We start from the raw sequence: 19,945 nt of genomic DNA on the forward strand, positions 1-19,945 counted from the left end.
AGATAGTTGTATGTAAAAGAGTTGTAATAGAAAGTAGCAGAAAACGGAAATACAGTACCCCAGTAAATGTAATTAAGTTTCCACCACTGAAATCAATCAAACACAAGTGCATTGAAGGATATGAACCATTTAAACATGACAACAACAACTCTGAAAAACACTGATCTCTTTATTGCTTGAACTGCTGTAAGCAGAGAAACCCAAACACACCAACAGTTAAGCACAATCTGTCTAGTCCATCTGAATAAAGGCACTCAGACTGTAGAACAGAGGTCCTCATTGCTGCCTCACTGCAGGCTCCTCTTTAGTCTCACTGATGGTCTGACTGGAGCACAGTGACAATTACTTTTTGACCTTGTAGTGAGTCAGAAATACTGTAAAGTCATAAGACATAGCTGATAAAAAACAAATACAGTACCCAGTCAAAATGACACCATACAGTAAAATGGGTGCAACACTACTGAATTAAGACATCTCTGATAAACATTATAGACATTTAACACAGGGTGTAAACTGCAAGCTCAAAATAAATGTCTAGGCCAAAACTGATTGCCAATTTCTAGCGGCTGGACTACAGTGATGATATTCAGAGAGGAGGTGACAGAAATCTGCAAAACAACAATCAGCAATGAGTTTAAGCCAGGAACTCACAGGTTGAACTAGTAATGGTAAATGGACTGGACTTGTATAACCCTTTTCTAGTCTTCCGACCACTCAAAGCACTTTAACACTACATGTTATCATTCACCCATTCATACACTGATGACAGGGGCTACACCTGCACATCAGAACTCTAACTCTAACTTACATTCACACACATCCACAAACCCATGGCACAGCCTTAGGGAGCAATTTGGGGTTAAGTGTCTTTCCCAAGGACACATCGACATGGACTGCCGGAGCCGGGGATCGAACTGCCCACCCTCTGATTGGAGGACGACCCTGCTCTGCTCTGCCATGCGCTGTGCCATGCACTCCAACTAGTGGGCTTCCCGTAGATTTGTTCACCGTTAGATAGGGCTGTGTGTTGAACCTCCATACCTTTCTGATACTTATACTAATTAAAGTGTGTATCTTTGTCAAGTACCCAACATTTTGCATTGAATCCTCATCCTCTATTTACTTATTTAACCAGACAGTTTCTGTTTAAAGAAAAGCTTTAGACTGTAACATCTTAGGCTGCTTCTGTTTGGACTGCTGCTGTTTAGGGGCGACTGTGTCTCAGTGGTAGAGCAGGGTCGTCCTTCAATCAGAGGATCTGCTGGTCCATGTCGGTGTGTCCTTGGGCAAGACATTTAACCTCAAATTGCTCCCACTGAATGTATGAACGGGTGTGAATGATTGGTTAGTCCTGATGTGCAGGTGGCACCTTGCATGGTATCCCCTGTCATCAGTGTATGAATGGGTGTAAATGGGTGAATGATGACATATAGTGTTAAAGCTCTTTGAGTGGTAGGAAGACTTAAAGAGATATATAAGTACAGTCCATTTACCATTTTTTAAGACACCTCTGGCACTTTTCCATAAGGGTTTATCCATTCATCCATCCATCCATCTTCCTCCGCTTATCCGGGGGCCGGGTCGGGGGGCCAGCAAGCTAAGGAGGGTCCTCCAGACGTCCTTCTCCCGGGCAACACTTTCCAGCTCCTCCTGGGGAACCCCGAGGCGTTCCCAGGCCAGACGAGATATGTAATCCCTCCAGCGAGTTCGGGGTCGACCCCGGGACCTCATCTTTGATTATGACATTTCTTCTTTAAATGTTCCCAGCTTTATGGAAGTGAAATTCTAAATCCCTGGAGTATATCTTTTAGAAAACAATGCTTTAAGCAGTGTAATATGTAGGATTTAAAATATGTTAATGATTATAAAACCAATTATTGTCATCTTTGCTGATTTAGTAAAAAAAAAAAATGTTGCGATATGGAACATGTCAGTATCATACTTGGAATCTTCCAAGAGTTACCATTTCTCTTTTGTAAGTATTGACCTGCACTCCCTTTAAATGTTGGGATCAGACAAACTCAGTGAATTTAACACCATATAAAACAAATTTCATTGATCAAATAGTTTTGTGTATCACAAAATCCTAAAAAAATATAGTCATTTACTCTAAATATATAGATTCGTAGCAGAGCTGTAAATAGAACACAAGAGCACATGATGTCAGCAGAGTTAAAGGGATACCTGGACATTCAGAATGTGTTCAGAAAGTATTTAACAAACACTTAATGTGTAATATAGTAACAGTTACAGAGCAAAGGGTAAACAAAGAGAAAATGTTATTTAATGATTAAATGTAAAAAATACAAAAAAGAAATCATGTTCAAAAAGCAATCTAAAAATGTTGATTAAAATGTAAGAACTTACACAGAGGTGAAGCTCTATTTAAAATAAGCAGTGAAATGAGAATTTGACCAAATTGTCGATGGCTTTTGGTACAGCTTACCTGTACCAAAAGTTTAACTGGAAATTTACTAAAATAAACTTTTTATTTCTGTTCCTGGGTTCCTAGGCATATGGCTGGTGCTCCTATCAAACTGTGACCAGATGCACAAAAAGTAAGTATCTCAATGTCAAAGCAACCCTCTAGGAGAGGTGTGTCTACAAGCTACACCAAGACAACTGGGACAAGAGGACAGCCCCCTAGTTGGAGGGTTAAACCTGGGCACAGCCATGCTGAGGGCTGAACAACAGCAGGCTAACAGACAATAACCATGGTAACACGCTGATGTTTAGAAGGTGTATACCATTGACTTTAGCATGTTAGCATGCTAACATTCACTAATTAGCACTGCAGCTGAGGATGAAGGGAATGTCATTCATTTGCAGGTCCTAGACCAAAGTACTGGACACATTTAAATTGTGACCTCGTGGTGCTAAAAGAAAAGTCATCAAAGTTATTACAATTCACTGGGAGGGAGACATGAGTGGATCACTATATAGTTGCTGAGATATTCATTCCGGGCCAAAGACCCAAACACTGCCATCCCTAGAACCTTGCCGCTAGCTTGAATAACAACATCGGCACACAAATGTTGGCATACCTCGTCAAAAACATAAAGCTCCTCAGTCAGGATTAAACATCTGTACACCATCTTTGAGAAAACTGAAGATCTCCAGAGCAAACCAAGCTACTACCTGTGCATTCACACTGTCAACATGTTTGACTTAATACTGCAAAACAGATAATGTAACAATGTTTTCATTCGTTAACCCCCATCAAACTATGGAACAAATTACCTAAAACCATCTTTACATCCATGCACATGTTCATATCCTGTCTTAATTTGACTAATCATTTTGCATCAGCTGTTGGATCAACATTTTTCTATAAATGCTTTATATGTTGTCTAGATTATTTAATGTTATCTCTGTATTTTGGATAAATATTCCCATTTTAATAATCTACTCACAGTGATCAGTATGAAGGCACAGTCAGACATGCATAAACCTTTTTTTAAATCTTAGCTACACTTTCAAAGTGTGTCTATTTTCTCCTGACAACATAAAAAAAAAAAAAAAAAAAAAAACAAGCAAGAGGACTAACAGATGTATTGGAGTCCTCTTGTCTGGGGTCACGTGGCTGTGGTAACAACAAGAGAGTGTAGAAGTAAGAATGAAGCAGATGTGCATTGGTTGACCCTGCAGCAGAGGAAAGGAGGGTCGGAGAGCTGACAAGCTCAGACAGAGAGGGAGACAAAGCTGTTGTACTGCTCAATGTTTCTCTTCAGGATGTCAGAGCAGGGACCCAGAACTCGCTCGAATCGGGGTCGGTCCAGTTTGACACACTTGAGGGGGCCGCATGCAACAACAGTGGCAGCACGGGGCCGGTTCATCAGCAGGGCGATCTCACCTGGGGGACATGGGGAAGGTTCACACAGGCATGTCAGACTGACGGTGTCCTGTGCGACATTGACTGCCACTATCTGCTAGAAAGAGTTCCTGTACTGTAGATGGCAGATGACTGTCAGGGTCTTGTGTTTGTCTGACTTACCAAAGTAATCTGAGGGTCCAAGTCTGCCAACCTCCACAAACTCCTCATCCTCTGACCGCCTCTGTAGCACCGCTGCTGTCCCCTGATACCGCAACAGAGACATCTTGAACTGCATACCCCAGAAATCAACACTTTTTTAATAAATGTTCGCTTTAAACCCTAAGTTTGCATGTAGCCACATTTGTTGGCTTGAATTCTCAAAGTATCTTTGCCCTTTAGTTAACTTGCTCTAGCTACCTCCCTGTATATGACAAATGACATCTTAATGGATTATGTCTACTATGATTGGCCCAAAAAGTTAATTCTATAACAGTGATAAATACAGCCTGTTCATCCCCTACACCTGTGACCATACCTGACTCAGCACATGTCTGCTCCAACACTGTATGATATTAAATAAATATACATTTTATTTTTAAAACTAATCATTATAAGACATGCAGGCCGCTCCAGTTTTGCTTTTTCATTTGCATCACCAAACTGATGACACTCACCCAGGGACTTACCCCACAAGCAGGTTATTCTCACAGACAACAACTGTTCCACTGCCTTAGCTTTCTGGGTGGAACTTAACAACTGATGTCGCAAAGATGTAGATCTATTTGGGCTAAATAGACACTAATCTTTGGCTTAACAGGAGTACCACACCAAAGAATGCTTGCTGAACCAAACGTCCTGTACCAAGCGGTTGTGGTTGCCTAGTGCTTGCAGAAGGTGGTGTGTACCTCCAGGATGATGAAGAACTCATCGCCAGGCTCTCCCTGCACCACAATTTTCTGGCTGTCCTGAAACTGCACAGTCTCCAGGGCGTCAGCCACCGTCAGACGCTCCCACTTATCCAGAGACTCTGTTCAGGAGCACAACAGGTCATCAGGTCAATGACAGCTTTGCTTTAAAAACAAGATGGTCCAGTCAGTCATAATGATGAACAACTGAAGTTCTCACCTAAAATGGACACCTTGCTGAGGAACTCCTCATACATTTTGCGCTTTCTCAAAGTGCTTCCCTAAACAACAAAAAACAAACATTGTGACATTTCCTCACAACTCATTATTCCCATAACGTTATGGTCAGCTTTGTCATGTACGACTGCACAGCTTACCATCAATATTCTCCTGTAGCTGTCCCTGTCAATGCCCCATAGTTTGACATTGGACCTGGCCTGGACTGTAGCTGCTCGAGGGGTCCCATAGATCAGAGCCAGCTCCCCAAAACTGCCTCCCTCACCAATGCTGGTCACCAGTTCATTGTTCACATATACCTAAAAGGAGACAGAACAGATGTTACCAGGTTTCTAATGGCAACGCAGGGACACAAGTTTTACCTCAATCCATTACAGCTAAAATATTACAAAATGATGCTAACTCCACAGAACAATAGTCTTTATCAGGCTGATAGTGGGGTTCCGGGACAGTGGATGTCGCATGTGTACAGATTGTAAAGCCCTCTGAGGCAAATTTGTAATTTGTGATTTTGGGCTATACAAAATAAACTGAATTGAATTGTTCTTCTTAGTAGAATAAAAACGAAAGATAACTTTTTACATTCGTAATAACACTTGCCAGTGTTTTCCACATTTCAAAAATACACAAAAACAGAAGAAAGAGATCTTACATCCATCTCTCCGAGGTCAATGACATAGAAGTTGTCTCCCTCATCACCTGGAACAGGAACAATGAAGAGGCCCATGAATGAATGAACGCAAGAAAAAAAAACAACAGTCTTCAAATAAAATGCTGTGTGTAAAACTCACCTTGTTGGATGACTGTTTCTCCAGCAATGTAGTTGACAGAAAACATTGCGTCAAAAATGTCACTGGAGGGACAGAAAACAAGCTGATTAGGTGGAAATGCATCGAAAAGGCCTGTTGAACTCCCGGCTGCTTGGTGCCATTACCTCCTCTCATTGTCGTCCAAGTGGGCAAACAGCACGTTCCTCTCCATGGCTTTGGCCAGAGCCGCCATGGTCTTGTAGTCTTTTGGGATGACCTTGGGTGAAAAAGCTATTTTAGATGTCACAGGACCATTTCAGTGACTACAATAGACTAAAATCTATATCAATGGCAAGTCAAATGGCTTGTATGGAAAGCCACATTAATTCATATCAGATTAACAAATATGCCTATGAAATATATAAGAATAGCTATGAAATAAATCCTGAAATAAATAAATGAAGCATTAAATATAACAGGTTTTTTTATTTTTCAGGGGACTTTAATTTCCTAATGCCACATTTATTTAACAGCTCTTTTTATTTCCATCAGCTACATGTGAATGAATGGGGCGTGGTTATCTTGCAGATTTAGAACCAACCCGACAGCACAAGCTAGCACACCCATGGCCCCTATGTCAACTGAAGGTCCGTCTCCAGAGCTGTTCTCTCTCTCTCTCCTCCCAGCTAAGTAGTCTCTTAGTGGCAGGGTGTTCTCCGCGAGTTGTGCTAACTAGCTAATTCTTGATCCAATTGTGAGCAGATAAACAGTAAATGAATTCGAGTCAGTGCACCGTATTTCTATTTTCTAAGCTACTGTAGCTCTCATATTTTGCTAGGGTGGGCTGTTTGGTCCTCTCCAAGCCTTTAATGCCTAGAGAGGGTGATTTCAATAAATATTTCAATATACACAGTTAATAACTGCCGCAATTATTTGGGTGCATTCGAGAAGCAAAACTATAAACTGGAGTTAGAAACTTGACAAAGGAAACAGAACTAAACTTCTAGCTTCGTAAATAATTAATGACACTGTTGTTTACTTGTCATCTCTCTTCTGATGAAACATTAAGCTGTGGAGCAGCAGAGGACAGCAGCCCTGCTCTGCTATGTCCACATTTTAGAGAATGTAATTAATATTTTCCATATAAATAATTAAAATTTGTATTTTTTCACTCGCCCCCAACCCATCCTCCAATAATCCAAATGTTGATTATCTAACCCGACCTGCCCGATCCACAGTAGTTGGTTGTTGATAGGTTGATAGTGTAAAACTATTGATTTGTGCAGCTGTAAGGACAGTATGAAGGTGTGTGAATGAAAATATGAAAACAAGACAACAGACCTTTCTGACATAAGAGGCAGCGTCTTCCTCAGTGTACACCTCAGCACTGATGGCTCCTCTCCGGGTCCGACCCCTCACCACAGGGTTCATGGGTGGAGAAACTTCGTCATCACGTGAGTCTGACCTCGAGCTAGACTTCTGCTGCAAAGTGATCTGCTGGGCCTCCTCCTGCAGGGAGACAGGTACACAAAACCACACCAGTGATACTCAAGAAAATAGACTGCTCTTACTTCAGTAAATAACTAGTCTGGGTGAATTGAAAGGTTTGACTGAGCACAGATATCAAAGCGACATGCTGTCACGTGAGTCAGAATCCACCTTTTCCATTCTTTCAAAGTATTCCCTGAGAAAGCTCATGGGCCGGTCAGGCCGGGCCATGCACAGCTTCACGATGCATTCCTTGAGCAGTTGCTGGATGCCGTGTTCCTCGACATACTGCTCACACTCTCGGAAGCTCCGCTCCTCCTCACTTCTTGTACTGCGCAATGCCATATTTGTCTTGTGAACTGGAGGGAGAGATGAAAACACACCGACAAATCAGGAAGCTGTTTGTGCCATTCGGATTTGTGTAGATTTCACCTAGGATTAAAAGTTACAGATAGCATGCCAAGTAAGAATAGGACAAATCAATCAAGCATCATTTATAAGGTCAAGAATTAAATAGATTTATTGTTATTGTGGTTATGTTAATGTAACGCAGCAGTGAAATTGTATTTTTGAAAGGCTAAGCACCAATAAATATGGATCCAAGCAGAACATGTTGTAAGATAAAAACGAGGATTTGGTAAATTCAATCTTTTTTCAATACATTTTGACTTTTGGACTGAAGACTGCAACACATTAACATTACAGAGACATTCGAGGGCTGAGTACCACGTCGCTGACTGTGTGTGTGTGTTTGAGAGTGAGAGGGAGGGGGAGGGGGGAAGTGAAAGTGGAAGGTAATAAAACTTGCATAGACACTAATGGTGGCCTATAAGCAGTTCCAAACCATGACTCTTCTTAGACCACAGTCCCCCCTGGAGGTTCATCAAATATTATAACACCGCACACAAGGTTTGTGAGGCGCATTCCTAACTTGGCAACCGGAGCCAACACTGAGAAGTTATTGATTACTGAAAAATGTGATCAACAATTTTAAATGGCTCTTTTATACAATGTTTATCCTTAAAAATGAAATTATAATTGTAATTTTCAATCTGTTTCCTGAGTGTTTTCTAACTTTTAGACTAGTTTAAACTTCTGTTTAAACGTCAGTGAAAGAACTCGTTAAGAACTACTTGTTACTATCAACACTACTGAAGGCTACCGTCACAGGCAAAGATTAATTCAGACTGGAGCTGCTTCAGCGAGCAAGAGGAGCGGTGTGTTGAACGTAAGGCAGCGGACATAGGCCTAGCTGACGTTGCAACAAGCATCGCAATCCTTTACACTGAAGTTGCAAAAACAACCAGTGTTTTATGCTGGTAAAGCTGCCCCCACATGATCAGAGTAAAATCACTCTGCGCTGCTTCTGCCATTGTTTTCCTATGGCGTTCTCACCTAGGTGAAAAGCGCTAACCTTCCATGACCCACCGCTCAAATTTTAAAGCATTTCAACTTTGACCTCAGTTGCTGCTGACCTTTCAAAGCGCAACCAATGAGATAAGAGCTTTATGTGACGTAGCATCGTTTTGATGAAGTGTCCTTGCACTGCGCTTTGCCTCTGCATTGTGTCCGCACCATGCTCTGCCTCCTACCTCACGGCAAGGGAGAAGCCAAATCCTTGTCATCTGAAGGTGCTGCCATGGCAGCAAGAAAATTACAAAAGAAAAATAGTAGTAACTAAATGCACGTTAACTCCAGTTCTATGACTACGAGAACTGCCAGTGGACGCAGTGAGACAGCTTTTTGGACGTGGGCGACAGATGTGACCCATGACCATATTATAACAGTTTATACTAGTGGAGTGTGGTGAGGATACAGATGTTTCATACCGAAGATGTATGAGGCAGACTTGCTGAAGCACATCAACTGGCTTTGGACGTGTTCATTTGAGTCAGCAGTCTGCACTCTAGCTCGTACACTTCACTGATAAAGCAGAGAACTGTACAGTAACACTTGGCTTCATAATCCCAGGAAGTTTTGGTATCATGCCAACACTTCTGCCTATTCATTTCTATTGCAAATTGTTGTCAGCTCCAAAATATCGGTAATCAGTCTGCTCGATTAGTAATTATTGGTAGTGGCCCTGGTAAAAGAACTTATAAAGAACTTAGCACTTATTGTATTCGTATTAGTTTGTTTCTGCACTGTACTTTTGCTCTGGTTTATGCTCTTAGATGCTTGTTTAAGAAAGGAGATGCACTTAGCGTCTGCTAAATGACTGTAATGTAATGTAATGTAATGTAAAACCACACCGGCTGACCCCTAGCCACAACAAAGATTTGACACTTCCAAAACATACAAGGCTTAAATTGGCAACCAAGCAATGCTGGCAACTGCTGAGGGGCCCCAGACCTCCTGAATCCCCAAAATGATCACTGTGTTTGAGTTGGTTGTACATCATTTGAGTAATGTAAATGTGTTATAATCCTCTAACAGGGGTCATGGCACAAAGGGTGCTTTGCGATCGGGTCAGAGGGGTCCAACAACCAAAGTTTGCACAGCAACGTTTTCTAGAGTAAATGACACTGAATCAGGCAACGTTACGGTTCTGAAGCTGCAACACTGAAATGCATCTTACACAATAATGTCAGACATAATTTTGTGAAAGAAATGTGAGCGCTAGCTGTTGAGTTGGTTAACGTTAGTGTGCGTTAAATACAACGTGATGAACAGTTAGCTAGCTAGCTAACCAACACTAGTTAACTTTGCTTACGTTGCTTTTCATCTGGCTAACGCTGCTCGGCTGCAAACGAAGCGTCAGTCAATCTCATGTTACAATAATGTCGCTGTTATTACACCTCAAGATGTGTTATGATTAGCCATTTTGAAAAGTAACCACATGAATTAGCCATCAATTAGCTTAGCGAGCTAACCCTTAGCACTCACTGTCCTATATCAAAACAATGGCAGAAACAGAGCCTAAAAGTCAGAAAAGAAGTGAAAAGCTTTGTGAAAATGTACCCATAAAAGAGACACAACAGATGATTCACACTGCAAACAACACAAAAATCCTCACCAAATATGAAATGACGTGTGTCCTGATTGTTTTTCTTCTTGCCAGCTGAAAACCACTACTTCCGCCTCGGTTTTTTCATAATAAAAGTTTCCCTTCAAAAATAGTATGTCTACCTGAGAAATTAAGTTACTTAACAACACATGTACACAATGCATACAACTATGGCAAGCCCTCGATTTTTGGTTATTGTGCTGAAACTGAAAATAACTTTCAGTATTAAGCCTGAACAATAAGTCAGGGAATTGATTAGCCAATCAACAGAAAATTAATGGTCTTTTTTGTTTTTGATAATTGCTTGATGGTTTCAATAAAAAAATGAATCCAAACAACCAGCATCATCTGTATCCAGCTTTTCAAATGTGAAGATTTTAAGCTTAGAATATCTTTGGGTTTGAGGACATCCTCTCTGCTATATAACATTGTACATTTGTCACTATATTGTGCCCGTTTTATACAGATAATACTATTATGATATGCATGAATACATGTATGGTATAATTCTATATATATATTAAAAAAAACAAAAAAACTTTGATATATATGTGATATGTCATATATATCATGAATACAAGGGTTGTTTTTATATGTTTGGTGTGTATATTTTAGCCTACCTATCTCTGTACCTCCTAGAGGTCATAGTGGTTTATTACAACAAACCTGCTCAAGACAAGATTCCTGCTCAACAGCTATTTGCAGACACACCCACCTTTCTTTCCCTCCCTTCAGTAATAACACAGTCACTTCCTTCACCCAGCCATACTGCACCGCTTCATTCATGTCGACTGCCCAGAGTCCATGAATACGGCCCTGCACCACAACCACCACCACAAAATCAACTTAACTCCATACAGAGCAAAGGTAAGTAATGACCTCAGCTCTCTTTGATTTTGTCACATCTAATCAGCTTGCTATGTTCATTGATTACTTGCGAAATTGGTTTATGCTTTCCATCTGGTCCGCACAGCTATGAGATTAAGAAAAGTATTATTCCATCCATTCCGTCTGTTTAGTAAGGCAAGGCAAAGGTGAATGTCCTTTACCATCTTATACTAAAAACCTTTCAAACTGTGAGGAATTAACGGTAACAAACTGACATCTCTGGATTTCCGGTTATTGTTAGGGGGAAGAGAAAAACACAGACGTACCAGTTAGGTTGTGTTTGTACAGTGTGCACCACACCTGATAAAGGTGTAGCCTACTGTTATCTCACAGTTATTACTCACGTCGCTAACAGTCTGTTAAAGGGAGAAGGTCACAGACGGTAAACTCATACGAGCATACTGAAAGTCTGCACGTAAAGTTGATGTACCTACTTTCTTAGGACCTAGATTCCAAGTACATCACAGTTAGAAACACCAATCTGGTGTCTTGTTGACTAAGGATGTTATGATTACATAGTAGTATTAGTATTAGTATATTACCACCAACCCTATAATTCACTGCTCGCATCAATTCTCAACCCAAATACCAGAAACTAGTGCTTTGTCTGTAAAGTAATGTTGTTTTTCAATATATCTCCCTGATCTAGTCCTGGGGCCTGCAACAACACATCTCCAAATCTACATTCCAGCAGCCTCCCCTGCCTCTGTTCAGACATGTCGCTCTACAGTTTTGGCCTGGAACCACTCTCCTGCCACACCTGGAACAAAGACAGGACCCGTGGGTGAAACAGCAAACAAAGTTACACACATATGTACAGATGTGCAGTATTCAATATTCTTCATAATTTATGGGTTCAATACAGGGTGGGACCACACTTGCAATTCAGGATGTAGATGCATTTCCTCCCTTCTGTAATTGCATTAATGTTGCCTGGAGAACCGCAGGGAATCTGATTATCAATGCAGGAAATGGACGCAAAGAGCTTTACTGCATGCCTCTGACTGCACTTCAATTGCAGGATGTCTACTGCTGTTTTTGTACTTGGTATTACAGTTATTGTTAGGGTTGACTATGTTGTAATTGTATTATATTGTTCATTCTGTACACACGACATCTATTGCACTTCTGTCCATCCTTGGAGAGGGATCCCTCCTCTGTTGCTCTCCTTAAGGTTTCTTCCTTTATTCGCTCCTGTTAAAGTTAAAGAACCGAGGATGTCGTATTTTGTACAGATTGTAAAGTTTGTGATTGTGATATGGGGCTGTACAAAAACAAATTAATTTAAGTGAAGGGCCAAAGGGAAGGTGCTTAGCTTGCAGTTATTTGGTCATGAACCAAGATAAAATGTTGACCTGATGATGGATGGAATATCAGAGGATCACCAAAGTTATTACAAATTCATCTAATTCAATAATCTAATGTGCAGTACGGCTGCACATTTTCTAGAGTACATTGCTGTTATTTTCATGCTCCCCAGAGGATAAATCCTTTCCATTTTTTCGATGGAATGGTTTTCGAGAATGAAAACACTGAAATCCAATGAGCTAATGCTATTTAATCCTTAAAAGCAGACTAAATCATCAGTAGTTTCATTATTTTACATATTATCATGCGCATCATAATTCAATTCAATTCAATTGTGTAGCCCAGTATCACAAATCATAAATCTGCTCAGAGGTCAACAACATTCTACAACAACATACATCATCTTGGGCCCCTGCATTGGATATGAAAAAACTGCCCCCCAAATAAAACTTTAATGGGGGGGCAGGGAAAGGAAAAACCCTCAGGGAGAGCTACAGAGAGGGGATGCCTCTCCCAGCATGGACAGAAGTGCAATAAAGGAACATAATAAAAGTGATAGATCATTATTAAATTTACTAAACGTGCAATCATCCTCCTAAGAGGATCTCTTTGACCTCTTTATATAATGTTCTCACTTCTAACTTTGCACTATGAATTACTAAAGGTGAGATTGCCCTGGCATGTTTCTGTATATTCAAAAGACCAACCCTGTGCCTTTTCATCACACAAATACAGTAACAGACCGATAGCCAATAAACAATTGTACATTCATACTCCTAAGATGACGACCATGTCATATTATCTACTTCTTTGTTGTTGTATTAAAATCATACAGTGGTTAAAATCCCTAACCTTTGTGCACACATGTTGTTTTTTTACAGAGCTTGCAGTGAGTCCTAACAATAATGTGGTTAACATCTATGAGAAGAAAGGCAAAGAGTGGGTCAAGATCCACGAGCTGACTGAGCACAGTGGACGAGTCACAGGTTCTGTAACTTATATCAGCTGGCCATGACTGAATGATAGTTGGGATGGGACTTGTTTGAAAACATGCATTTGAGTGAGAACATGTGAATGGAGCTTTCTCATTATGTCCACAGGCATTGACTGGGCCCCAGACTCCAACCGCATCGTAACATGTGCCTCAGACCGCAACGCCTACGTGTGGACTCTGAAGGATGGAGTGTGGAAGCCCACCTTAGTCCTGGTGCGCATCAACCGTGCAGCCACCTGTGTGAAGTGGTCACCACTGGAGAACAAGTTTGCCCTGGGCAGCGGAGCTCGCCTCATCTCTGTCTGCTACTTTGAGAAGGAGAACGACTGGTGAGCGATACAGGAACAAGTCAAAAGTATGTTTTGTACATAGGACTTGAGCTGTTATAGGTTTTGAAGGCCAAGACTATTTACTTGTACTGTGATGGAGCCTATGGTGATGTAACACAACTGTCAAGGAGTAGTAAAGAAATGCGCTGCAAATACAGAAAATACAACCACATTTTCACACAATATGTTTTTGGGAAGCACCGATACCAGCAATGGGTATCATGTCCGATACTGTGCTCATGTAGTCTTACTTGTAACGTTACTGGTAAAACTATCCAATAGCACTATGGCAATGTGATGTCAACCTCTCGTAAGTTGAGCCTAATAAACAATGATAACCTGATGCACAAACAGGTTAGATCCATCATTTATCTCCAGCTGCAGTGTATGTGCTGGTGACTAGTAGTTCTCTTGAATACCTATGTTGAATACACTTCCTGTAAGTCGCTTTGGATAAAAGCGTCTGCTAAATGACTGTAATGTAATGTAATGTGCAAAACAGGCAGTCTCCAGTGAGTCTCCACTGCATCAATTAGTTTAGCTGTCAGATTGTTGGTGTGTGTGGTGGTGAGTATAAAGTCAGTAGTAACGTTAAAGTTGTGGATGTGGCAGTGCATTGTGTGTACTGTTTATTTGTTGGGGAAATTTTTTTTAAACTCCTCAGGACCCCAGACGACCTCCCTCAATCCCCTTGTCTTACTGTCCAGCTGAAATTTAAAGTGAAGGGGGTTAGCTCCCAAGTTAGCAACAGCTCCGACTAAGGTGCACTTAAGACGGTATGACCTTTAAGGTGGACCAGCATTATTTCCTTCAAGCCTCTGAGTTTTGCTAAACTTTTTTTTAATTTAATTATTTACTTCAACTGTTTAAGTGATAGCAGAGTTAAACAGTTACATATTAAATTCCCTACTGCAAACAATGCTGTTTCTATCAGTAAAACACAAAGTTGAATGTTAAAATGTTAGCAACAGCATCATGTTGTATATTCAATTTGTTACACTTAGGAAGTCAGGACCATCTGATGAAAATAAAACATGTTGTTGTTATAGCTGTAATGGTGTTTTAAAGTACTCATATTGTTGGTTTTTATCGGCAAGTACTCAAATGTAAGTACTTGTCTGAATGCAAATTGGCATCAGTTCATCCCTGTTATGTCTCTTACCTCTTACATAAATCACAGATTGTCTTAATATTTGCTAGACACATTGAATTGCAGGCTTTTACAATTCTCCTTCCCTTTCAGGTGGCTGAGTAAGCACATCAAGAAGGCCATTCGCTCTACAGTTATGAGCCTAAACTGGCATCCCAACAACATCCTACTGGCAGCTGGGTCTGCAGACTTTCACTGCAGGTGACACAACCACCCAAACTGTGATGTAAAGGAAGGGAAGCAGTCTGGAGTCTTAGTTCTACAGACAGATACCTAAGGAACCAGCTCTGGATGATTGTCAATAAGCAACTTAATCAGTTCACATTCAGTTTCAAATCAGTCAATGCTACACCAAATACTCACTAGCACCAATGTGGATTATTCTGATGCCAAAATGCGCTATTCCCTTCCATAAATACTAGAGTGGATACCTCCTGACGGACAGCAGCAGAGTGAACAGGCTGTGGCTCGGGTTTGTATTATGTTTGAATATACGTGGGCTCTGCGCAGGCACCTCACTTGAGCGATATCACTGATACTCAGTTGATGGGTTAACAATGATATGGGCGGTTTTATACAGTCGCTACTCCTGTCCTGGGCCATGCACACTCCATGCCATTTTTTTGGTTTGGCGATGCAGAATGCTTCCTTTGTCACCTGACCGAATTTTTGCTCTGGATTGAGCCCTCACCTCTCCATTAATCCAGCCCCTCTTGGTAGCAGAAATATTTTATTGTCTTTGTGATCACAACATCATCAACACCTTTGCTGATATATTATGTCACAGGTGATGTATATTCCTGGGTGTTGGCATTTTTTGACCTGTTCAATCAGCTTCAATCAGCAAAATACTATCCGGATGTTTAGGCATGTGTATTGATGACCATTTGCATCTGAGGGAATGTAAACAACAGCGTATTATTATCCACATAAGTAATGATTTTATTAATATAGACTACCTTTTAATAGATGCATCATTTTAAAGCTGTAAACAAACATGATAAATATTATCATATCAAAAAGTTGTAATGGTAAATTTGTTAGCAAACAGACTAACAAGGTTAACATGTATTTACTGTTGTTTTAATTGATATTGATTAGTGCAGCTTTAATTATATTTATATACACTATTAAATTCTGTCTTTGCCATTTTTTCTAGTCCAATTGTACCGATTAAGCAACACAACATTGGGTCTCAAAGCTGACAAACTATAACAGAACTCTATACTTTGCTCTTCAGGGTTTTCTCAGCCTACATCAAGGACATCGAGGACAAGCCTGGACCTACTGCCTGGGGGGCCAAAATGCCTTTTGGGGAGATGCTGCTGGAGCATAAGGACTGTGGAGGCTGGGTTCACAGTGTCTCCTTCTCCCCCAGCGGAGACCAGCTGGCCTTGGTGGCCCACAACAGCAGCATCACGGTGGTGGACGCGGCCCAGGGGAAGGAGTGAGTTCAGCTGCCCCCCACTTATTTCATCAGAATGATCAGAATTAATACTCAGCTCAAATGGAGATGAAGCATCTGTATTTATTAAGAGGATCAGTGAGTAGATAACTCTAGACTAGAATTAATTTCCAACATAACTTAGCTTTTTTAGCAAACTCACCAGGCCAGCAGAACTTCATGGCGCAAATTCCTGAACAACTTTTAGGCCTAAACTCTTGTTCCATATATGAGTCTGTATTCAATTCAATGTCATGGTTGTCTTTTGATGAAATATCACTATACCACCATTCTGATCTCTGTCCATTCAGGGTCACCCAGCTGACCACCAACCGTCTGCCACTTCTGAGTGTGCTCTATGCCAGCCCCACTGAGCTCGTTGCTGCGGTAACTATCACCTGCTCTGTGTGTGTGTGTGTGTGTGTGTGTGTGTGTGTGTGTGTGTGTGTGTGTGTGTGTGTGTGTGTGTGTGTGTGTGTGTGTGTGTGTGTGTGTGTGCGTCCATCAACTTCAAGCATGATCAGTAACACTGCTCACTGACCTCATTTAAAGCTGCATTAATCAATATTTTTATTATACAAAAAGGGATGAAATGACTTTTTCCAATGAGAATAAGTCCCTCAAAAGGATGAAACCTGGAGAGGTACTCTACAGAACCTTTGGCATTGTTTTGATTTTTGCCCCAAAACCTTGTTTCCAGCAGCAGACAGCTGTTTTCAGTGAAATGCTCTGGCGAACCCACTGTACTCTACCTGCTCAGCAGCAAACAGCAGACAGACACAGTTAGAGAACATAGAGGAGCATTCATCAGCTAAAGAGACAGATATACAAACTTTGCTCTTTGTCTGCTGGATGGGAAAAGGCAACCGTTGCTAAAGTATTATATCCACTTTATAAGGTAATAACATGCTAATGTTGTGTTTTCAGCTTTTTCCAATGCCATTGGTAGGGCAAAAATATACTATTGCAGCTTTATGGTTTTTATATGACATTCAGAGTATTAATATATAATCATACAACTATCATCTATGTCAAGATATAGAAGAGTAATGTGTGCCTGAGCAGAGAATTAAGTCTCTCTCCTCTGTGTGTGTTGTTATCAGAGCTCTGTACTTGGTTGACATTGAAACATTGTCCCCTTTAGTTTCTATGTTCTGATATATAATAATCCTGATAAAAGGGGAAAAAAGTAAAAAAATTTGTAACCCTTTTTTCGTGATAAATAACTTAATATAATCACTTTTCTGTCAGGGTCATGACTGTTGCCCCTACCAGTTCACCTATAAGGGTCCAGGTGCTCTGGAGTTTGTGAAGAAGCTGGACATCCCCAAGCAGACCTCTAAGGGTGGCATATCTGCCATGCAACACTTCCAGAACTTGGACAAGAGGGCCACTGATGATGACACCAACGAGCTTGGCACCCTTCACCAGAACAGCATCACGTAAGGGCATCTTTCCTTTAAAGCAGCATCATCACCTCTACCAAGAAGGTACTTGACTAAAAAAACAAGTAGAAATGTGTTAATCTGGATCCAATAGCACCACCATGCTTCAGGGTTTGGCTTAAACTCCTGAAGCTTAAATGCAAAATTCCAGATTATCTGCCATTACAATATTTTTTGGAAAGCATTTTTCACCACCATGTCTTCCCCGAAGTTGAAACAAAATATTTGGAAGAGTCCAAAAAAGTTGTGCATCTGTTTTTAAACATGCCATATGGTTTATTTAAAGGCAAAGGGACTATTTTCAACCAGTGCAGATCTGGACCCAGTAACACGGAGCGAGGCCAAACCTCGTTCCTCACAATGCAACAATAGAAAGCTGGTTGAAAACCATCAAAGTTTCCCTTTTAGAAATGTATTTTTGGCACCAATCTCCATTCATCTCGAATGCATGTAATTGTGACCAACTGTATATGCCACATGTATACATAGACTTCAAGTAAGCCTGCAAAGTTGTATGACATTGTATCAATATACATTTCAAATGGCCATGACTGAATTATTTATCCTCTAAAAAGTGAGGGGCTTTGGTTAGAACATCTAAAAGGCATGAATCAGCATGTACTTATCCCAGGTAAGTATGTGTATTTTGTTGCTGTGAGTGTCAAACTCTGGGCGAGCGCTAGGTTTCTCCAGAAATCACAGTTGTTGTTGTTGTTGTTTGTTATTATATAAAACCAGAATATAAATCTGTTTTTGTAAACTGTGTGTGCATGTGTTGTGTTGTGTCCTGCAGTCAAATGTGTGTTGTATCTGGGGAGAAAGCCAAAGTGCAGAAGTACAGCAGTGTGGGTCTGGATGGAGCCATGGTGATCTGGGATTTTAAGGTACATGAGTCAAACTCTGTCTCTTTAAAACAAATGTGAAAACTTGATTTAGTAACTTGACTGTAAGGATTATTATCACTCAATTGTATTTGAACACAATCATCTTCAACATTGAGGAATTTTAATTGAAGGTTATTGAAGGTGGGTATTAAGCGAATAATCACTTACATATTTATTTGATTTCTTTGATGGAAATTAAATGGGAAATTTGATTAAATGTCTTGACTCAACATTGAACAAAATCCATTTCCTGCTATAGACCATGAGATGTGGTTCAAAGTTTTAAAACGTGAGTCGGTGAAACTAGCGTTAAGATTATTTGACAAACATATGCTTGGGGGGAATTAAGGATTGGTAATATTGGTACCTACTGTTTCCAGTGCCAATACAGCTTCACACTCAATAACGGAAAGTGTGTTTCACATTCGCTGAGAAAATAGCGTACCTTCAATATATTCACGTAATTTGCATCATAGTTAGGATTAAGTATGTTCAATCTTCATACATTACAGGTGCACACTGGTTTATCTGATTTCCATCAACAGTGAGATTGTTGACATTTGGTGATTTGGGAGCACGGTAACATTATGACTGTAGAAGTAGAGTTGATGGTTGTGAAATGTGTTTTATGAATAATGTAAATCAAGAGATCCATGACAGTCAAAATGTTTACAGAGGCCTTTTTCATGCTGATAACATTTTGAAGGAAGCACTGATTAAATGTTCAGTATTGAATGAGTGCAGCCAGTATCAGCTATCAGCTGCAATGCAAACATGTTGCTACATAATCTTCTGCTATCTGCCTTCAAAACAGCACATCAGTACAGCTGTTGGGATCACTTCTAACATGTTGGTACTCTTTTTGTGCAGCACTGAGACACCACCGATTGTCAGTCTGTGAGGTGTCCGAGGCTCAACCGACCACCATGGAACTTCTGATGTGCTTCTGTGTGACTGAAAACAATGATATTTGTCAATACATTTGAATAAATAAAGAGGATGTCTACAGGCCAGACAATGGGATGTATTTACTTGTTCTTCAAATTTTCATGTTGTGTATTCAGTTTTCTGATATTTTACTCATTTCTACTGCTGTCCTACTGCATAAGATTGATGTATTTCTTTATTTTATTACTTTATTTTTGTGTCACTACTCCACTGCCATCTGCTGCTGTTTTACCTCCTGGGAAAGGGGCACTTCACTAAACTGACACATCAGTAAGACATTACTTGTCATCATATACAAACTGTAGCGTTTATTATCTTCTATGGCTTTGGAGTTGTTTTCCAAAGTCTGATAAAA

General features: G+C 40.5%; 2 protein-coding genes across 2 annotated transcripts; one reads left to right on the forward strand and one right to left on the reverse strand.

Moving 5' to 3' along the window:
• Positions 1-149: 149 nt before the first annotated feature.
• Positions 150-10,271, reverse strand: prkar1aa (protein kinase, cAMP-dependent, regulatory, type I, alpha (tissue specific extinguisher 1) a). The gene is made up of 11 exons (XM_054607404.1): positions 10,210-10,271; positions 7,365-7,552; positions 7,047-7,214; positions 5,891-5,982; positions 5,748-5,809; positions 5,609-5,655; positions 5,097-5,255; positions 4,940-5,000; positions 4,720-4,841; positions 3,995-4,076; positions 150-3,853 (listed from the first exon to the last, which is right to left on the reverse strand). The coding sequence occupies exons 2-11, from the start codon at positions 7,536-7,538 to the stop codon at positions 3,681-3,683; spliced, it is 1,140 nt and encodes a 379-aa protein (XP_054463379.1). The 5' UTR covers positions 7,539-7,552; positions 10,210-10,271; the 3' UTR covers positions 150-3,680.
• Positions 10,272-10,976: 705 nt separating this feature from the next.
• zgc:86896 (uncharacterized protein LOC415190 homolog) lies at positions 10,977-19,648 on the forward strand. The gene is made up of 10 exons (XM_054608067.1): positions 10,977-11,067; positions 11,738-11,868; positions 13,278-13,382; positions 13,497-13,719; positions 14,963-15,070; positions 16,110-16,316; positions 16,625-16,700; positions 17,565-17,755; positions 18,552-18,642; positions 19,513-19,648. The coding sequence occupies exons 2-10, from the start codon at positions 11,805-11,807 to the stop codon at positions 19,516-19,518; spliced, it is 1,071 nt and encodes a 356-aa protein (XP_054464042.1). The 5' UTR covers positions 10,977-11,067; positions 11,738-11,804; the 3' UTR covers positions 19,519-19,648.
• Positions 19,649-19,945: the final 297 nt, after the last annotated feature.

Source organism: Anoplopoma fimbria, chromosome 11 (assembly GCF_027596085.1).
Source record: "Anoplopoma fimbria isolate UVic2021 breed Golden Eagle Sablefish chromosome 11, Afim_UVic_2022, whole genome shotgun sequence".
NCBI lineage: Eukaryota > Metazoa > Chordata > Actinopteri > Perciformes > Anoplopomatidae > Anoplopoma > Anoplopoma fimbria.